The sequence below is a fragment of the Lucilia cuprina genome, chromosome 5, assembly GCF_022045245.1.
Source record: "Lucilia cuprina isolate Lc7/37 chromosome 5, ASM2204524v1, whole genome shotgun sequence".
NCBI lineage: Eukaryota > Metazoa > Arthropoda > Insecta > Diptera > Calliphoridae > Lucilia > Lucilia cuprina.
This window is the reverse complement of record NC_060953.1, coordinates 30,985,102-31,006,303: the sequence shown is the minus strand read 5'-3', so window position 1 is coordinate 31,006,303 and position 21,202 is coordinate 30,985,102. Positions and strand designations below refer to the sequence as shown.

General features: G+C 26.8%; 1 protein-coding gene across 2 annotated transcripts in view; it reads right to left on the bottom strand.

The window, feature by feature from the left end:
- The window catches only part of LOC111685536 (GTPase-activating protein), a 27,014-nt gene extending 7,454 nt beyond the window's left edge, over window positions 1-19,560 (bottom strand). The window contains exons 1-2 of one of the 2 annotated variants that reach the window (XM_046951251.1): window positions 19,043-19,560; window positions 14,460-14,743 (exon numbers count right to left, since the gene is read on the bottom strand). In XM_046951251.1, the coding sequence (XP_046807207.1) occupies window positions 14,460-14,598 (139 nt within the window). In that variant the 5' untranslated portion in view covers window positions 14,599-14,743; window positions 19,043-19,560. Of the gene's footprint in view, window positions 1-14,459; window positions 14,744-19,042 lie in introns of those variants that run through there. The other variant, XM_046951252.1, reaches the window with a different exon arrangement.
- Window positions 19,561-21,202: the final 1,642 nt, after the last annotated feature.

The following is a 21,202-nucleotide window of genomic DNA, read 5'->3' as shown; positions in this document are numbered from 1 at the left end:
AGCATATTTTTTAAATTTTAAGAGTATATTTTGAGTTTTTTACGGCATATTTAAAGCGCTTAAAACACTTTTTTTAGAGCATGTTTTCGGTTTCCCTGGTAATAATATTCAAATAAATTAACAACAAATAAGGGATCGAAATGAAGTAAAAATATTACAAAAACATCTAATTATGTATAATAATTTACTATTTTAATAGCGATGACTGTTTTTAATCGACAGGAAAATGCAAGTTGACATTCAATACTTTACGAGTACACACATTACATCGTAAAATGTACATATTTGTTTAGAGTATGTACGTATATTTATTTACATACTTCATTTTGGTTTTGTTTAAGAAAAAGAAGACTAAAGGAAAGGAAATTACAACGTGACTTCCTGTATATTAAGTATTAATATAATTTATTTAGTACATAAAATTGCCAAAACTAAAATGAGTGGAATACTATAGACAATTTTTAATTTTATTTAAAATTGGGGCGAGGTCGTTGAAATAAAATTAATAAACTTATTATAAAATCGTATGACACACACTACAAATTCTAAACAGTGAAGAAATGCCAACATTTATTAAAAAAATATTAAAACAATGTATGTGTTTAAATATATTTTACAATATTTTAAATTTTGGTAAAATAAGCCTGTTGAAAATTTTTAAACAAAATATAGGAATGCGTTGAAAAAAATGCTGAATTTGTAGCAGACATATCCTTAAGTGAAGCAGGATAAGCATACGGGACGAACAATTAATCTCCTTATATCTGATAAATCAAACACGCACTTAGGGTTAGGTCGAAATGATTATCTCATTACTTATCAATTTAAGTTTTTGCTGTAAATACTTATTAGTAATTAATATTGTGTAAAAGCTATAAAAATAAATTTTTGAACTACATATTTAAAATTAATTTTGTTAAAATTATTTTAAGAATGTGGGTTCATGTTTGTACTACGGAATTTAATTCCGGTCGAAAGTTCAATAATTTTTCGTCAATTGTCCTCTATCGGACGGTTACTTGCGTGGAGTTACACAAAATATTTTTTTGAGATCTTAAATTATAAACATTTGGTGGGTCAGGTATATTTTATCGTACACTGCTGTATGTAGTACATATGTACGTAATAATATATCAGACCGGAAATCGATTTAAAAGCACGTATACAAGGTGCACATTTATAAGAACCGCAAAACCAGAGCAGCAGCAAAATAAAAAACAAACAAAATCAATGTATGAACCAGAATAAATACATACATATGTATGTATGCATGTATATACATATGAAAACCAAAACCAATGTACCTATATATGTAATTAAAAAAACTTTCTGCAGGAATACTAGTACGTGAGACAGTAGGGAATACGAGATGATTCAGGCTAAAAACGAGATCCAGAATCAAAAAACAAGTTTTCCCTTTATTTTTTCAATATTTTAAAACTTGTATAGATTTCAGCAAAGATGTGCGGATGGATTATTTTAAACAACAATTGTTGTAATTTTATAAACTTATTTACACATGGGCTGATAAATAATTTTATTACATTACCAATTTACTCATTAGACATCCATTGTGATATGTAGTATTCCACAGAGTCTGAGAAATATTACTCTGTTTAACTTTAAATAAATATATATGTATGTATGTATGTATGTATGTATGTATGTATGTATGTATGTATGTATGTATGTATATATGTATATAAACGTAAATTGATTAACTTGGCGGTAGCCATATGAATCTATAACTTTTTCTTTAATCTTGCAATAATAATAATAACAACAAAGATAAAATTAAAACAGATGTATCATCCATTTTTTTCTTTCACTGTCTAGTTCATATGTATAGTGGAAAACACGTGTTGTAATCCAAAAAAAGTCAATAAACGGAAGGAAGTCCTAATAAATAATGATAAATATTTAAAAAAGACATAAAAGGTTTGTTAATAATAAATTTAAAAACCGTAATATGATGCGAAAAAGTTACGATTGAATATTTTTAACTAATGTATAAAGGATTTGCCAGATAAAACCACCAGAAGGAACAGGTAAAATATTTCTGTAAAATAAAAGATATTTTTATCAATAATTTGATGAATACGGATCCATTCCTCTGATATAAATAACCAAATGATATTACGAATTAGTATCCCCTACCTTATTGTTATCATATCCGGTATTAAATAAAAGAAAACAAAAGCATTCAAATTATATAAACTTTGCATAAACCCTTTTAAAGAACAGATGTTACTATATACACATTATTTCATGCCACATTATAAATTTGCTTTTTATGAAAAAGGTGTCTTTCAGAAAAAGAAGCATGAATTTAAACTGGAATCTATTGAAATGTATATTCAATGAACGTTAAATGTATCCAACAAAAGAACAATCAACACTATCAGACATTCAGTCAACATACAAACATTATCGCAATTATATAAAAGATGTTGCAGCCAGTAATATAAAGCAAAAACACAGACAGTCAGTCATATACATACATACGTATGTATATATTGCTCATTTACTACAAGATTGGCACAACTTAAAAAACATCGTTAGGAGAAAAAAGCTTTGAAGGATTTATTTCATTTTACTATATTCAAATACCTTTTGAACAGTAGTAGACACCCTGCAGAATACTTAGTTTAGACCGAGCAAAACTTCTCAGTTCGTTGTGAAATTGTTTCAAAGCTATTTCTTGGACAGTTACAAAATTATATATCCTATCCTGTCTAGTTCCTCAACATCATTGCATAACCTGCATGGTATTGTAAATCTTCAATTGAACAATACAGATCAAAGCCCTAAGGCTTCGAACATGTATTTTTTATATCTCCTATTTAAAAACGAAAAATTTTGAGTTATACTAGACTTGTAGTAAATATGCGCTATGAAGTTGTGCATATACTATGAAAATGAGTCCTAAAAATGCATCCCAACAAACAAAACAAAATTATTTCTCTTTTTAAATTTACGAGTAGCGTTTAAAAATATTACTAATATTTCAAAAACTTTTTTTATTAATATATTTTATTAAATTACTGTAAACAATTTTTAATGCTGTTAGAAAAATCTCCATAATTTAAGATTTATAAAAACCTTAAGAAAATTGGAACATTAAATCGAAACATGTTTAGTTTAAAATTTCATTAATTTTAAAGTATATTCTTTAAATTCGAAAATTAAAACTTAAATTCGAAATATTTAAAAATTATGTAAGTTAGTTCAATGTTACATTAATTTAAAAAATTACGTTACTTCACATATCACTCCTATTCGCATTTTCAAAACAAATACCACAAAAATTGGTTAGTAGTAAAAGTATATTTTTTGACTGGTTAACAATCTCCTGGGATATTCTCGTTCGTATATGTAGTCTTCTGTATGTACAAATTCATTATTCATACAAAAAAGTATGTCTTTATGTAACAGTTGCTTTTTTCTCTTATAAAAATAATCCGTATTTCCGTTCTTAACAATGTGTTTTTTTACATTCATTTTTAAAAAGAGTTTTGCAATTGTTTTTAGGAAATTTATTATTAAAGGTTGTTGTTAATACAACAATTTATCGAGATAGTCTTAATTTCTTAAGTATTTAGATGTAGTACTATAAAATCTAAAAGTAAGTTGATACATAAATATTATTCACCTGTCCTTTTATTATTAGGCATACTGGAAAAATTATTTAATATTTTCTTGAGGAATTATAAAACAAAATAGATAGATAGAGAGATATATAGATAGAAAACTTTTCAAATTTAAAAACTACTTTGTGGATCTGAAGAACTTGAGCCAATTTCTCTGTTATATCATGCTTTCTGCCAAAAAAGAAAAAACCAAAGATTTTATAGAATATTTTAATAAAGCGAAATGTAGTTTAGATAATTAATAGTTAAATTAATGTTCTTTATAGGTTTCTACTTAAAATAAAACACATATTTACATATTTTCGGACATGATATATGTAGTGACTTTTCTACATCCTATTCCTAATTATATATATGTAAAATACAATATTAACATTATTTTTTGCCAGGTAATAAAATAATTTTACTAAATACGAATTTGACTGTTGTTTATTTTAATGATTGTATTGATCCTTCTAAATGCTCATTAAAGTTCTATAACATTTGTATTACATCATGTCCATGACTTTTCTTAATTGGAAATTTACAAATTCTTTAAACAAAATAGCTTTAATTCAACAAATAAATATTCAGTAAAAATAACGAAATTTTCGAAAATTGATAAATTTTTCATTGAAGTTCGATCAAGATAAAACTCTCCAAAAAACTATTTTAATTTTTTCAAATATAAAATAAAATATTTTTTTTTACTTAATAAGAAAACTCCAGTGTCATCTAATTGTTAAAAAAAAAAACATTGTGGCCACATACGACATTTATGTATCTAAATACTTTTGTACGCGGTATTTTTATATAAAGTGAAAATGTAATTGTATTTTTATTACACAAATTGCCTTATCTGTCATTTGACCCTAATTATAGAGCGTACAAATTAATGCTTCAAGAACACACAGAACAAAACAAAACAAACATTCATTCATAGACATTCATGAACACATACTTTTTTACATTTGCACATTGAAGCCTCAGACCACCATATAAGTCATGATCGTCAGGGTCAAAGATTTAAAAAATAAAAATTTAATTTTCATATATATTAGGGTTATCGTCTCGGGTTTAACTCAAAGAGACATTTTAATATATATTCATTGATAGCCGTTTTTAACATGACGATTAATTACATAAATATATAAATAGTAACATAAAAACATAAGGATATATTTATTTTTCGTTTAAAGAAGTTTCAAACTGGCATTTAAAGCCAGTCTTCAAAAATATCATGATTTGCAAAATGTGTTGATCTATGAATAAAATTTGTGCTATAAGTATTAATGCATAGTAACAAATTAATATTTAAAATTATGTACATTCATAAACTTTTATCATGAGTTTATAAATCAATTTTTCATACAAAATTTGTTCTATAAAACTTTGATAAATGTTTATGAATAAGGCAGTAAGCATTTAATTCTGTTTTGTTTTGAAAATTGCAAACCCTACTGTTAGGTTTTTAGTGTTGTAAATATTCTTAAAATCTGAAGTTGGTCTATGATCTTTAGGGGTTTTCCTTTGTGGAACATAAATGGTAAATATAATTTTAATTAATAACTTTTGAAACACTACTCGCATTTTTAATAGAAAAAAGAATATGAAAAAAAAGAAAACGTTCAATTGTCGCATTGTCATTTCATAGCTTTTTTATAAGAATCTTTTTAATTCCAAAAATACCGCATGTACAACTATTTTTTAAAAACAGTTGACAATGAGTTACTTCAAGAACACGTACACACATATAAATATGCACATTCATATGTATGTACTCATAGACATACATACTATGTACATTTAACGAAACATCTAATAAATAATTGTTGCAATACTGACTTCTAATTAATTGCCTTTTTAAGAGAAAATAATTATTGCAGCCGCAATATTTGTTAGTTTTAATGTTGTTGTTATTTTTTAAGCTGTTGCAGTTGTTAATTTTATATATTTTTTGTATCGATAAAGTTTGATATTTGTGCTTGTATGTTGTCTAATATTAATATTGTTCTTTTAGTTTTTTTATTCCAACATTCAATTTACGATTCTGTTTTTATTTTTGTTAATCAACTTTGCGTTGCAAACTCTGCTCTTAAACCATGTATAACATTTTAGATTAATATTTTAAAACTTCTGATTAATTATTTAATATTTAATTCAAACTTTATAACATAATTAAATTAAGTTTTATTTTTGATTTTTTTTTTAATTTTTAATTTCCCCTTATTGATAACTTTGATGTACACATGCATGTATATTAAGAACAATTCATAACTCGAATAAAAGCTGATAAATAAGAGTTGATTTTATAAGGTTTCATACTAAAATAATTCAACTTTTAGTTTTCTTTGTGGTTATGAAGAGTAAAATAACAAAAAATGGGGGTTATTGTTAAATAGCAATGTATTCATAACAAATAATTCTTGTAGTGATTCGGATTAATAATTTTAAACCATACATAGAAATTTAAAAATATTCGAAAGATAGTTTCCACTTTTTTAAATTTGTTTATATTTTAAACTAAATTATGTATGATTATATGTATCGAATGTTAAGATCTCAGTTTAAAGCGATGCTTTTCAATTGTAGTGAAGTTTTTAAATTTCCTCAATAATTTGCAATTAATTTCCCTTTTTATTTGAACCACTCTATTGTTAATAATAATTACAACGATAAAATTAAATAGCAAAGAACCAATTTAAAAACTCATTTAGAAACTAAAACAAAGGTTTAAGAAAGATTCAAGAAAAGAAAACATAAAATAGTCTAATGGAAATTAAAAAAAAAGAAATCTTGTTTTTAACATGAACTAAAGATATGTGAGAAAGAAATCAAAAAGAAAAATGAACGTGATAAAAACTCATTACAAAATCTGTAGTATAAATGAGTTGAAAAGAAAAGTTAAAAATACTGAAAAGAAAACAAATAGAAGAAAACTTTAACCGTGAAGATGAGATGTTGCGATCCATCCAACAATTGTTAGCAGTAACATTGTTTTACATTGAAAATAAGAAAAAAAAATGAAAACGAAAACTCTCAATAGAAAAAAATTAAATAATAAATAAATAAAGTGTTTGGTTGACAAGTCAAGCGTGCAATATTCCATAAAAAAATTAAATTTATACAAATACCAGAGAAATCTAAAAGAAGTGAATAAAAATATAATAATTCCTCACTACTGATATGAGTACTACTAAATAATAATAATAAAAACATGTAGAAAATTTTGCAGAAAAAACATAAATATTTTCAGTCGAACTCATATCGCATTGGAAAACGGAAATACATATAAAAAATAACATTTCACTTAAAAGACAACTCATGATAAATTTGCAAGATTGTTTTCTTTATGTTATTTCTTGTGGCACTTTTAGAGTTAATGGATAATTGTAGAATGTGTTTTCCGACCAGTGAGTGCTGTTAGAATAGTCCAAGAAGATCTTCATAAATTCTTGATTGTGGTTTATTGGATTTAGATTAGTTAGTTAGTTATTTCGAAAGGAGAATTTATATACTTCAAATCCGAAGATACTAGAAATCTATTAGGTATGTTGTGCGCCCACTAAGTAGTGCTTCAATTGGGAATCGAACTCTCCACCTCCGGTCTACTAGACTAGAACAATAACCACTAACCTATCAGGTGTCACTTAATAGAAAAATATATATATATATTAATCTGTATTAAATATGTATTTGGTTTAAAAGGGTCGTATATCAATGTATACATCCACCCGGAGACCCAAAGGTCCATTGTGAGTCCCTTTAATAAAGAACCAGTAGAAAACAAAAGAAGACAGAATAGAAGAGAGATGAGAAGAGTGAGAATTTCCCTCCAAAAGAGAACAGAAAATGAAAGTGGTAAGGAAGGGAAATCCTGAATTGTCTGATATCGGAAAATCTAAAAAATTTCCCCTGATGAAAATCCTTATGCTGTTCCTGTCCAATTCTAATAGCAATCTGGTTGCTTTTGGGTTTAACTTCGGCCATAGTGTACTAGAAACCCTACAATCCAGTATACTGTTCCATGATTGGTTGGTGGAGTTTTTGAAGTATTCGAAATTAAATTTGTATATTAAATGTTATTTTTAAAATCTATTTTAAAATTATTTTAGAAATATTATCGTTCAAGGTAGTTTTCATCTGAACTGTGTTCTTTGGATAATGCAAGTACCTATTTAAATTTATACGCAAAATTGCATGCAATAATCTCGTTTTTAATCTAATAACTTTGGTTGATCACCATTTCCCGTTTTAGATGACGACATGTATTATATACACAGTAAATAGGATGAATAAAATAGTAAAAGCTAAATAAGAAATAAATATTTTAGTGTTTAACATTAACCGACTTATTATGTATTTATAAATAAAAAACAATTCTGTGGTTTATATGTACGCAGCAAAAAATAATAGATGTCATACTTTACGAACAACATCTTAATAACATCTAAAAATGCGATTACATATTTTTTTGCTATTTTAAGTCAAATATTTTCTTGCATATAAAAATCAAGGTTAAAAATGAAGAAATGGAAGTAGAAAAGTCATTACAACACCGCAAAAAAGTGAATTGTATGTAGTATTTTCATCAGAACTAACAACTCGAAGTGCTTCAAATTCGGTTGAAGAACCTATGAATTTAACATTTTATTTGGAGGAATGTTGTTCATTTTTGGCAACTCTGTACTACATTTAATTTTAGTTTAAGAAGCAGTAAAAATCCGAAGAATCGTTTCTTATTCGATTTAGCTATGTCCGTCCGTCTGGTTGGCTATCCATGTAAACCTTGTGCGCAAGGTACAGGTTGCAATTTTCAAGATAATTGGATGAAATTTGGCACAAAAGCTTTTTTTGATCCAAGGACGAAGCCTTGGATTGAAATCGGTCCATTGTTTCACCTAGCCCCCATACAACAGAACCCCCCTAAAAGGTCTTCTGAGCTCATAATTATGTTTAATATACCTGTATATCGATAATAAGTTTTATACAAGCCCTGACGACCTTGCCAAATTTCATAAAGATCGGGCCTCATTTGACCCTAGCTTCCATACAAAGTCCCTTTCAGAAAATTACTTGAAAGTTCAAAATTAACTTATAAACATACATTTTGCGATGAAATTCAGCACTTGGTCCATATTTGTCCCTAGCCCCCATATAAAGCCTCTTTCAGAAAATTCGATTTTTATCCATAAATTGCTTAAATGTATCGGAACAATGAATTATTATAAAGAATAAATCACATTTAATATTTATAACTGGTGTAGGGTATCATATGGTTGGTCACGCTCGACTATACTTTCATACTTGTTTTTACTGTATTTCGATTCGAAAGAAAAAGTTTTCGAAATACTATGTATTTAACATATAAAATCGAAATGTTTTTCATTAGAATCAAGTTACAGAGTAACCCCCTTGGGTTTTCATTTGCAAGGAAATATTTGGTTTATAAAAGTGAGTAATCGCATTTTTAGATGTGATTAAGATGTAGTTTGTAAAGTATTATATCAATTATTTTTTACTGCTTAGTAACCCGAAGTGCTTCAAATTCGGTTAAAAAACCAATGAATTTTGCATAAAAAAGTAGGGTACATATACAATAAAAAAACTATTGTTAAATGGCATACACTTTTATTCCTAGATAAAATGCTCTTTTGTAAATGTTTTATTTTAGTTAAACTTTTAGTTTAGTTAAACTTTTATTTCAATTTTGAAATATGTAGTACAAATATTGCCAGATTTTCTGTGGTTAAAAATTTCATAAACCTATTTGTGATTTGGTTTAAAGTGCCAAATCTAATGTAGTACGATTATATTAACAGAAACAAAAAAATAAAAACATCTTATTGGTTTGCTTGCCCTTAAATTTTGCATAATTAACGTCAAGGTAATTGAAAAAATACCAACAAAAAAGATAAAAAATTAACTTTATAAAAATTGCTGACATTATAAGTTTGAGTAAGTATGAATGGGTATGTGTTCATTAAAAAGTAAAAAAAAATTAAGGAACAAAGCTCTAAAAGAATTCATTCCTTAATTCTTTTTTTGAAATTGAGTTATATATTAAAGAATTAACAATTCTTCTAACCCATTCCCTTTGATTTTATTCCTAGAATTAATTCTTAAAGCTTTCGATGAAGATGAATTAATTCTCTAATGAATTAATTCGTAAAGAATGTTAAATTCGCTCTGAATGAATTAATTACGTTTGCATTCAATCTGTTACAAATTGAATTAAAATAAATTTCAACAAATTCCTATTGATTTCTAAATTCCCTCTGAATGATAAAAATTTTGTTTGAATTCAATCTATTACAAATTGAATTACAATTTTTTTCAACCATTCATTTTGGGATAGATTGAATTAAAGTTTTGCTTTATAATTCAAAAGCATTCTGTATATTAACAAGTAAGAGTTCTATATTCGGCTGTGCCGAATCTTATATACCCTTCACCATGATGTGTTTAAAGCCTTTTGTACCTTTTGAAGAACGAAAAAGTACCAAAAAGTCCCCATCTATGGGTCCTCAGTTAATCCGGGCCATACATACTTAATTAAATGTTTCTAGGTTCAATAATGTAGAAATTGCAAAAAGTACCTTTTGAACAACGAAAAAGTACCAAAAACTCCCCTTGTTTGGGTCCTCACTTAATCCGGGCCATGCATACTTAATAACATGTTTCTAGGTTCAATATTATAGAAATTTCAAAAAGTACCTTTTGAAAAACGAAAAAGTACCAAAAACTCCCCTTGTTTGGGTCCTCACTTAATCCGGGCCATGCATACTTAATTTCATGTTTCTAGGTTCAATATTATAGAAATTTCAAAAAATACCTTTTGAAGAACGAAAAAGTACCAGAAAGTCCCCTTTTATAGGTTCTCACTTAATCGAGGCTCTACATACCTAATTTCATATTTCTAGCCAATGACAACGTAACGTTACGTAATGTTCTTTCTTTGCTTTGTGTTTATTAACAAGCAATTACAATAACAAAACAATTTACCGTTTGATGCTCCATTTTGTTTTTGTTGTTTTATTATTTCTGCATAAGCATGCACGAAAAATCTAAATTTTTGATGAAATTTTCAGAGGTGGTCTCGGATTTTTACTCATATCTACGTTATTTATGGACCGATTGGACTGATTTTAAATAGCGTTCTATTCGACCGTATTTCCAATAGAATTATTGAAAATTCGGATCTCGCAGATATCTGGGGTCTTCTGAAAACTGATTTCAACATACACACAGACAGACGGACAGACGGACATGGCTAAATCGACTCCGCTATCTGTAAGGATCCAGAATATATATACTTTATAGGGTCGGAAAATTATATTATAGAAATTACAAACGGAATGACAAACTTATATATACCCTTCTCACGAATGTGAAGGGTATAAAAAGTACCAAAAAGTTCCCTTTTATGGGTTCTCACCTAATTCTGACTCTACATAATTAATTTCATGTTTCTATGTTCAATATTATAGAAAATTCAAAAAGTACCTTTTGTAGAACGAAAAAGTATTGTTCTTGCCTAATCCGGGCTCTACATACTTAATTTCATGGTTCTAGGTTCAATATTATAGAAAATTCAAAAAGTACCTTTTGAAAAACGAAAAAGTACCAAAAAATCCCTTTTTATGGGTTCTCACCTAATCCGGGCTCTACATATTTAATTTCATAATTCTAGGTTCAATATTATAGAAAATTCAAAAAGTACCTTTTGAAAAACGAAAAAGTACCAAAAAATCCCCTTTTATGAGTTCTCACCTAATCCGGGCTCTACTTACATAATTTCATGGTTCTAGATTCAATATTATAGAAAATTCAAAAAGTACCTTTTGAAAAACGAAAAAGTACCAAAAAATTCCCTTTTATGGGTTCTCACCTAATCCGGGCTCTACATACTTAATTTCATGGTTCTAGGTTCAATATTATAGAAAATTCAAAAAGTACCTTTTGAAAAACGAAAAAGTACCAAAAAATCCCCTTTTATGGGTTCTCACCTAATCCGGGCTCTACATACTTAATTTCATGGTTCTAGGTTCGAAACGAAAAAGTACCAAAAAATCCCCTTTTATGGGTTCTAACTTAAGACAGACTCCACATACTTAATTTCATGTTTCTAGCCAATAACAAAACATTAGTGCTGCTCTCGCTCTGCTACTCTTGCTCTGCTGCTCTTGCTCTGCTTTGCTTTTATAAACAAATTACAATAACAATATTTACCGTATTGTTATGTATTTTGTTTTTGTTTTTTGCAGTTTCTGTCTGAGCATGAATAAAAAATCTAAATTTTATATGAAATTTTCAGAGGTTGTCTCGGTTTTTTGCTCATATCTCCGTTATTTATGGACCGATTTTGCTGATTTTAAATAGCGTTCTTGCCGGTCGTATGTCTGATAGAATTATGGAAGATTCGGATCTCGCAGATATCTGGGGTCTTCTAAAAACTGATTTCAACAAACATACAGACAGACAGACAGACAGACGGACATGGCTTAATCATCTCCGCTACCTGTAAGGATCCAGAATATATATACTTTATAGGGTCGGAAAATTATATTATAGAAATTACAAACGGAATGACAAACTTATATATACCCTTCTCACGAAGGTGAAGGGTATAAAAATTGAATTAAACAATTTTTCTTTCATTCAATTTGTAATAGAAGGAATTAAACATATTACAATGATCATTCAATTGCATTCATTTCTATAAAGAATGAATTCTCTTAGGAATTAATTCAATGGAATATAAAGCCAAGGAATTCAGCTTTAGAATTTAAATTCATTGAATGATTTTAAAGAGTGGTACATTCAAAAATTTAAAGCCGAATTAAAAATATAAGGGAATTAATTCCAATTTGAATTCATTCTTTCCAAGCTTTGGGTAGGAATTAGTATTTTTTTTTAAAGAATAATACAAAAATTGTTTGCAAATGAAAGGTAACTATAATAAAAATTTTGATATTACATGTAAATGTGGAAAAATGTTTCAGCAGTTCAATAAAAAGTCAATGATTCTTGAAAACGATATTAGACTTAAAAAAACGAACAAACAAAAATATCCATAATTTGAACTAGCCTCGTAATGGCTCTTTTCAATCTATTGAGTGACGATAGACTTACAGGACAAGCACACGCTTTTAGGCACCAATTATGGTTTATTTAATTATGATTTACAACATCTAATAGTTATACCCACCAGCTATATCGTTAACTTTTTCGTTTTTTTTTAAGCAATTAACCTTTATAAACATTTTGTATAAAATCTTATAGGTATTCAGCTATGATTAAGTTCAAAATTGTTGGCAATTAAAAATACGATAATCGGAAAAATCAACAGCGACAATTACGATGCCAACACTTAAAACGATTAAAGTTAAATATACAACACAAAAACAGTAAATGTTATAAATCATATTAGGGACATTAATAAGAATGTCCCTACTACTAGGAGAAAACTACGGCTACATACCTATAAAAAATATAATTTTTAATTTAATATATGCGATTATTTTTTTAATAAAAAGATGTGTATGTTCAAATATAAAACACTTTTTAAAATTTACATTTTTTATATTTTGAAGGTCTGGGCATCTGAATTAAATTCATGTCATTCATTCATAAAAATTTAACAACACAAAATACAAAAATTACGATTCAACAAACAGGAACACAGCAACGAAAACGATGACAACGAATGGAAGCATAAACAAAACATGAAAATTTCATTCATAAAAAACGTTATTGCTCATTTGCTACAAGACAGGCATAACTAAATATTTGGTCTTTTTAGGTACTAGAAAATGCTGAGTCGTTTTCTGAATACTGTATTAAATGTATTTTAAAAATGTTAATTTTTTGCAATAAATATAAAAATTTTAACTCATGTTAACACTTAATATAAATAATAGCTATTTTATAAGTTATTATTTTTTAAATTTCGTTTAACTTCTACTATTTAAATCGGACTTAATTTTGCAAGTTCCATTATTTGTTTAAGATACAGTAATAAAATAATTAAAATATATTTTTCTCACAGCGACGCTTTTTGAATTACACCAGTTTCGTCGTAAATGAGAGATTTATAAAAAGAAACAAATTTCGTGTATTGTCATTAAAACGAAAGAAGTGCACAAACAAAACACAAAAAAACAACACCACACACACTCACTCACACATTTCCAAACCTAAACGTGAAAACGAAGGAGAAAAAAACAAAACTGATGCATTTGTATTGGAATTTCGTTTAAAAATTTTGTTTCATGTACCAACTAGTTCCACAACTTGAAAAATATTGACACTGCACTAATCGCCAAGCAAAATAAACAAGGTGTAATAGAGAACAAGGTACTCTTATCACATCGTACACAAGCACAGGTGTGAGAGGGACAGCTATTTGGTATCTTCACCGACAATATAAAATAAAAAAAATAAATTCTTTTGCACAACACCATGGTATTTTTTCAATGAAAAATTCCTACACATTTGAGAAAACTTTTCAAATTCTTTTCGCACAGCTTTGTTAATGTTTCTTTATTAAGTTTACAAAGTAAATTTAAATAATTTGTTTAGATAAAAGCACTAGAATGAATTGCTATTTAGCAGCTAAATTTGACAACAATGTTTCACTTCCATTTCAGTAGGAACACACATACAAGTGGACGCGCTTCTCTTGCACTAACAACGCCAACACATTTTATTACAATTATTTCAATACATTTCTTTGAAATATTCATATATTTTTGCACATTATGTTTGAACTTTTATTACACTCGCGATTTATTTAGTTACTTGTGTTTTTGTCAATAATTTACGTACCAATTTTAACTTTTAATTGCTCCTCTATTCGTACTTCCCGTGTATTATCGGCCATGTTGGATCCATAACTAATGCTTGTAGTATCTGTAGTAGGGTCGTCTCTTTCCTCATTCATGTAACGTTTCTTTTTCAGGTGCATTCTTGTTTCGTTTCACTTTGTTTTTGTATTCACTTTTAATGTTTTTATTGCGGCGCTGTAAATTTTAGTAGTTTTTAAAGAGTTGCCGAGTTGTGTTATTTTTGTTATCGTATTGTTCAAAAATGGCATACATATTTTTAATTGGCTAGAATTGAAAATATTTTTAATTATTGTTTTTTGAATAATTTTATTTTATTCATAATTTAAATTATGTACACAAAAAAATCTGAAAATTTTTATTTAAAAATCTTATATAAAGGAATATTATATGAAATTAAAAATATTTGGTTTCACAATGAAAAAAGGCTATAAAGTACGTCTCTTTGTAGTTCCTTTTGTAGGCATAGCAACGTTGTGCATTTTGTCTTAAATCATTATAAAAGCGACAGTGAAATCCTAAAATTTATTAAAATCCAACTGGTTGTATGAAACGGAGTAAAAACGAAACGGAAAAGAAAACGACAGGTGAGTAAATAAACCGATGAAAACATAAAAATGTCTGTCTGTTTAAATATACATATTATGTATACATTAGAGTTGCCAGTATTTTTTTTTTAAGATTCTAGAAATCAAATCGGTTCAAAAGTAGATTAGTTACTTTTTGTACTTTTCAAGAGATCGTTTTGAACTTTAAAACTTTAGAAATACAAAACTATAGAAATACACATTTAAAAAATTTCAATTTTTCCCAATTTAATATTTATTGCTAGATATGTATATATTATTAATATGAAATTCGAAATTATGTATTTCTTAAAAACTTAAAAAGTTCATAAAATATTTGAATGGAATCCACAAAACACACATCCTTCAAATCGTACACATGCACATTTAACATTTATGTGTGTATATTAGCGAATCTTCTGCCCTACGATATACATTTTTTTAATGATAAATATATACGTCTTTGTAGTCAATTATATAAATGTAGTGATTTTTTGACGTTTAAATATATAATACGTTGATAATATAAAAACAGTTTTCGAAATAGATTCTAATTGAAAAAAAAAAAAAAAAAAAAGGAAATAATTCAAATTCACTAAAATTTGTACGCCATGATATCTATAAATTTTTAATAAATTTTAAAATTTTTGAAAAAAATTAATTAAATCGTGTTAAAACATTTCTTTTTTAATAATTGATTACTCTCGTATGTTACTGGTAAGTAACATGAGTAATACCGCATTTAGTTCTAAAACTAAATACGAATTTGAAATGGCAAAGTTTTGAGTTTTTTCCGTTTGAATTTATATTTTTTTAACTGATTAGTTATTAGTTTTCAAAACGACAAAAATTAATTGGTCTCATGAAATTCAATGATTTTATGTTCGATCTAGAATTTTATGCTTCATCTACTAAAAAAATATAATGGATTATATGAAAGTAATAAAACTAGTTTTTTTTAATTTTCTACATATTCTACCTTATTATTAAATTAAGCAAAAAATAAATAATGAAAATCAATATGTTTTCTTATTTTAAAAAATATGCGCTAAATGTGTAAAATATGCTTTATGCAAAATATTCAAAAATATACGCTAACAAATCAAGATGCCAAAATTTTTCATTTGTTCTGAATAGTTTAAATATCTTATCCATGAGTCCATACGACGCAACATTTGCATATTTTGGTTACCCTGCTTATAATCGAAGCCATTTTAATGACAAATAAATACTGGTCTATATATTTATGTATAAACTTCTATATTGTTTTCCGTTTTGTTTTTAAAAATTCGAAGGTGTTTTCTTTCTGTCTATTTTTTTGATACGCAAAAATTTCTTCAATGAAAATGAAACAACAAAAATTATATTTTCTCAATGAGTTCGTAAAATGAGGGAAACGAAAGGGTGTTGAATGGGTTGTAGAAAGGGAGGAAAGAGGGTTTGTTGTTTAATTTGAACACAGCCGCGGTGGTATGGCATGATTCAAGTCAAATATTCATTCATAAATGTATTTTTTTTTTTTTCTAAATTATATTGGGCGATATTGTTGTTTTTATTTTGTTGTTTAACTCAGTATAATGTGTATAAAAAATAAACCAAAAACAAAATACGAACATTGCTAACGTTTGTATGTATATCGTATGTATTTTAGTAGAAAATGAAATACATATTTCATGTGTTTTTGCTTTTGTGTTTTTTTTGGGATTTTTTTTTTTCTGTTTTCGACAATGTGTGAAGGTTGTTGTTTTTGTAAATTTTATTATTTTATTAGTTTTTTATCTACACGTTTTTCTAGTTTTTAGTCTTGTCTGACGAGGACAATAAACAAATTTAACTGGTTGTTTAGTACAAATATTGTATAACATTTCTAAATACAAATATGTAGATTTACTACAACTATTTGAGCAACATTAATTTTATTAATATTTTCATATTTTTTTATATGTATGTATATTAAATGCATTGACCTGTTAAAATGACGCCTTTTGATTAAATAAGATTATGATGCAGCAACCCATTACTGCTGCTGTTTAAATTTCTAAAGTGTGAATTTAAAACAGACATGTTTTTCTTTCTTTCTTTCTTGTTTTTGAATTTAAAACAGACATCATTGGACGGACATGCAGCGGATACATAGTCAAACAGACAGGGAGACAGAGAAAAAAACACATTTGTAGAGTGTGGGTCATAAAAACGAAATATTACAGGAAATGCATAAACCAAAAAGAAAAAAACAACAACAAAACAGCAGAAAGCAAAATGTGTGGGATGTTGAATGTGTTTCATTTGGGTTTTGCATTTGAAATGTGATCATTTAAATTTATTTTGCTATTGCTTCTTGTAGTTTTTACTGCATACAAAAATATTGTACATAAGGTGTACTTAGTGTTGCAGTAGTTGTGCTTTTAAAATCGTTACTTTAGTTTTTACTAAAATAAGAAGAAAAAATAAAACTAAAAATTCAGATGGTTGTGATATGTGCAAAATACCACTTACTTCGAAAAGACCTTTTAATTGCTGTTCTATTGATATACATTAATACCTAGGAAGTGATACTATTTTTCTGAAAGGTGGATTCGAGTAGAACAAGAATCTGTTTTTGAAATTTGCCAAACGGGTGCCTAAAAGTACGAATGACAGGTTTTTACCGGTATCTCAATATTTTGGAGGTGTTTTACAAATTTCAAAAACAGATTCTTGTTCTACTCGGATTCAACTTTAAAAAAAATAGTATCACTTTCCATGTATTTTAATTATCCTTTATTTTGTCTCACAAAATTCAAATTAAATTCTTAAAAATCGCATTTAAAAATATTATTAAAAATGTGTTCCTTTCTGAGACCGTAAATATCACAAAATATTACGAATTTAAACTTAAAAAATTATTAATAAATAAAATTTTGGATTGATGTGAAAGGTCTTTTATTGGAATGAATATATTTTTAATTATATATAAATTTGCTCACTAATCTCTGACAGGTGATTATTTTATATAACTTATGACCTGCAGCTTCAAATACCATTGTCAGTCGTACAGTCATACTAAATTGCATCTCCTGATAAGCTCTAACAGTGATCTTTGTCATAGGAAGTCTTTTATATTATTGCTATTAAATCCCCGAACAGATTCTACCATTGTAATGTTCTAGTTATAGTTAAAATGTAGCCCCCAACACTTAAACAATTTTTGGTGTTAATAATTATTATTTTTTATTTAATGGGTTCTAGACAATCAAATTCTGTTCTAATCACTTGGAAAATCTTAGTTTCAAACTTTAAGGCGATTTGGGTTTGAACTTTTTCGACAACCGCAAAAGAAAATATATATTACTTCATTGAAATTTTGAATGGCCGATTTTGATGTTCTATGGCCAATTTGATATTAGCAAAAATAAAATGTTTAAGTGTTCCAAGGATTGAAATATAATAAATGTGATGATGATAATATTAAATATCTATCATTTCATTACATTTCTAGTCTTTTTGAACTTTTAAATGTTAAAAAACAATTAAAAAACTTATTTGTTAAAGCATATTTTTTAAATTTTAAGAGCATATTTTTAGAACATATTTTTTATTAAAATATTTTTTGTTCCTTGGTTATTATTAACAGAAAATATATTAAGGACCATTAAAGAACAAATTAAGGATTTTTAGACAGCTTAACATTTATTAAATGATTTTTGACTTTTATAACCTTTAGAAAATTTCTTCTTTATAGAAAATATATTCCTTTTAGATTCCGCTAAAATATTATATATTATTGCTAATTATCTTTAAAGTTCACATCCCTAATGCAAAATCAAAGTTAACAATAAAAAATCGGTTTTAAACTATTGTTAAATTTATAAATGGTCGTTTTCAATGTGATATCCAAATAAATAAAATCAAATTATTTAAGAAATTATTTTTTTAAGTATAAAATTTCATCATTTTAACATGAAATCCTTTAATAGCCTTTAAACCGCTGTTAAAGGCTTCCTTAGCATTGCATATTTACAATTTTAAGAATTATTTTCTTTTGAAATGCTTTTAAAATCCAATATTAACAACATTGTGCTATTTCATGTTAAGTAGAAGAGAGGCAGAGAAAACAAAATCTCGGTGAGTTAGCTGGCGTTCGGTAATCGCATGTGTGTATGTAGGAAGGAAGGTGTGTTTTAAGTATTTCATTGAAGATAAATTTTTATTTTTTTTTTTTATTTTGTGTACTTAATATATATAAATTTCATTCATTTTTGGTATTATTGCAATTTGTCTCTACCCATGCACACATACACTTTCACTACTTTTGCATATATAAAATATTTATTTTTGCTTTTGTATTATTCTTTTATGCACATTAATTATTAGTAATTGCTTATTTAAGTAATGAACAAATATATTCTCTATTCTAAAAAATTTACTTTTTGATTTGTATTAATTATGGATTTTTTGCGTATTTTTTTCTTTTTCATACTGACAAATACATTTTGCATTACTTTTTTCAATTTTTTTCTTGTCACGTAGGTAGTTGTTTCTATTTATTTTTTCTTTGCGTTTTATTTGTAGATTCTATTTAAACATTTTCTGTTTAATTTTTGTTTAACTTGTATTTTTACTTTGTGTTGTTATATTTTTTCTTGTTTTGTTGTAATTTTTAATTCCAATTAATGCTATCAAATAACATTCAACTTCCGGTGTTCTTCTACACTTTTACATTTTTTATTCTTAGTTTTTTTTTTTATTTTTCACTTGCACGAAATGCCGACACACACAACGCTCTCTTGTTTCATGTGAACGAACAAAAAACAACCGCAACAAAAAATATTGAAAAAAGAGCTAATGACAAATTGTTTTTATACTAACTCTATTTGTTTTTGTTTTTCTTGCGCGACGACATCCGTTACTAACAACAAAATAGTCAGACGTTAAATTAGTTACTAAAAGGGAGAGTAGCCAGAGTAACATTTGTAGTGGTCGTGAAACAATATAAGAACGAAACATATGCCGTAATGCTGCCAGATGACATGTTAAGGGATTTCAGCATTGCCAGCTTAAAAAAAGAACAACTAAAATCCGTTGTCATGTATTTTAAACGACGGTCCAAAATAAACAAACAATTTTGAAATAAATTTTCAATAAAATCACTCCATGCTTAGTGTTGATATTTAAAATTTGTTATATTTTCTATGAATTATATCAGTTCAATATTATAGTTATAATTCGTTTAAAGAATAACTCATTTCATGAAAATTTAGAAAAGTACATCATTTGATTTATGATATGAAGAAGAATTTAGCACCAAATAACTCATTTATGTACGTAAAGATTATTGGTTTGTATAAACTTTTTAAAGTATTTAGTTTTTTTTAATTTGAGACACAAATGTTTAAGTCCGATAACAAATAAAAATCTGTTTTTGGGGAGAAAACTTTCGATTTGGGTATATTAAGAATTGTAAATTAAATTTAAAACAAAAAAAATATATATATTGTAAAGTCTCCATAATTTATATTAATCAATAATTTTTATGTTTATTTTACAAAGAATTTTATTAATTTTTCGCATCAGCTGTTTACACTTTTGCATTTCTTTCTCAAGTTTAAACCAAGGTTTATTAATTTTATAAGGTAGAGTCATCGGCGAATTCAGAATACCGAGCGAATTGGTTATATTTTTTTTTATATGTAGTTTAACATTGTGCCTGCACTTGAAGGCGAATTGGCTGTCAGGGAAAAATGTCAAAAACAGCTGACAAATAAATCAAAGCGAATTTTTGTTAAACAAAAAATGTTTATAAATTTGAATCTGTTTGTAATTTAATTTGATGTTTTTAAAAATAAAACTAATTTCGTGTAGTATATACTACACGAAATTAGTTTTAAAACCAATAATAATATTATTATTGGTTTTAAAACATAAACGAATTTAACAGCATAAATTTTGTCTTTAATCACAAATTTGACATTAACAAAATTAAAACAAAGTTTGACATTTACAAAATGTAAACAAAGTTTGACATTAATTCTACACCACGGCGAAAAATGAACATAGTAGCAAAAAACGATCAGCTGTTTTGATAGCACTACCTTATAATTAATATATCTTTGTTTAAACCACCTCTATTGGGTGCTTAAACTAACAAACAAAATTAACTAATTGAGTACTCATAAACAAC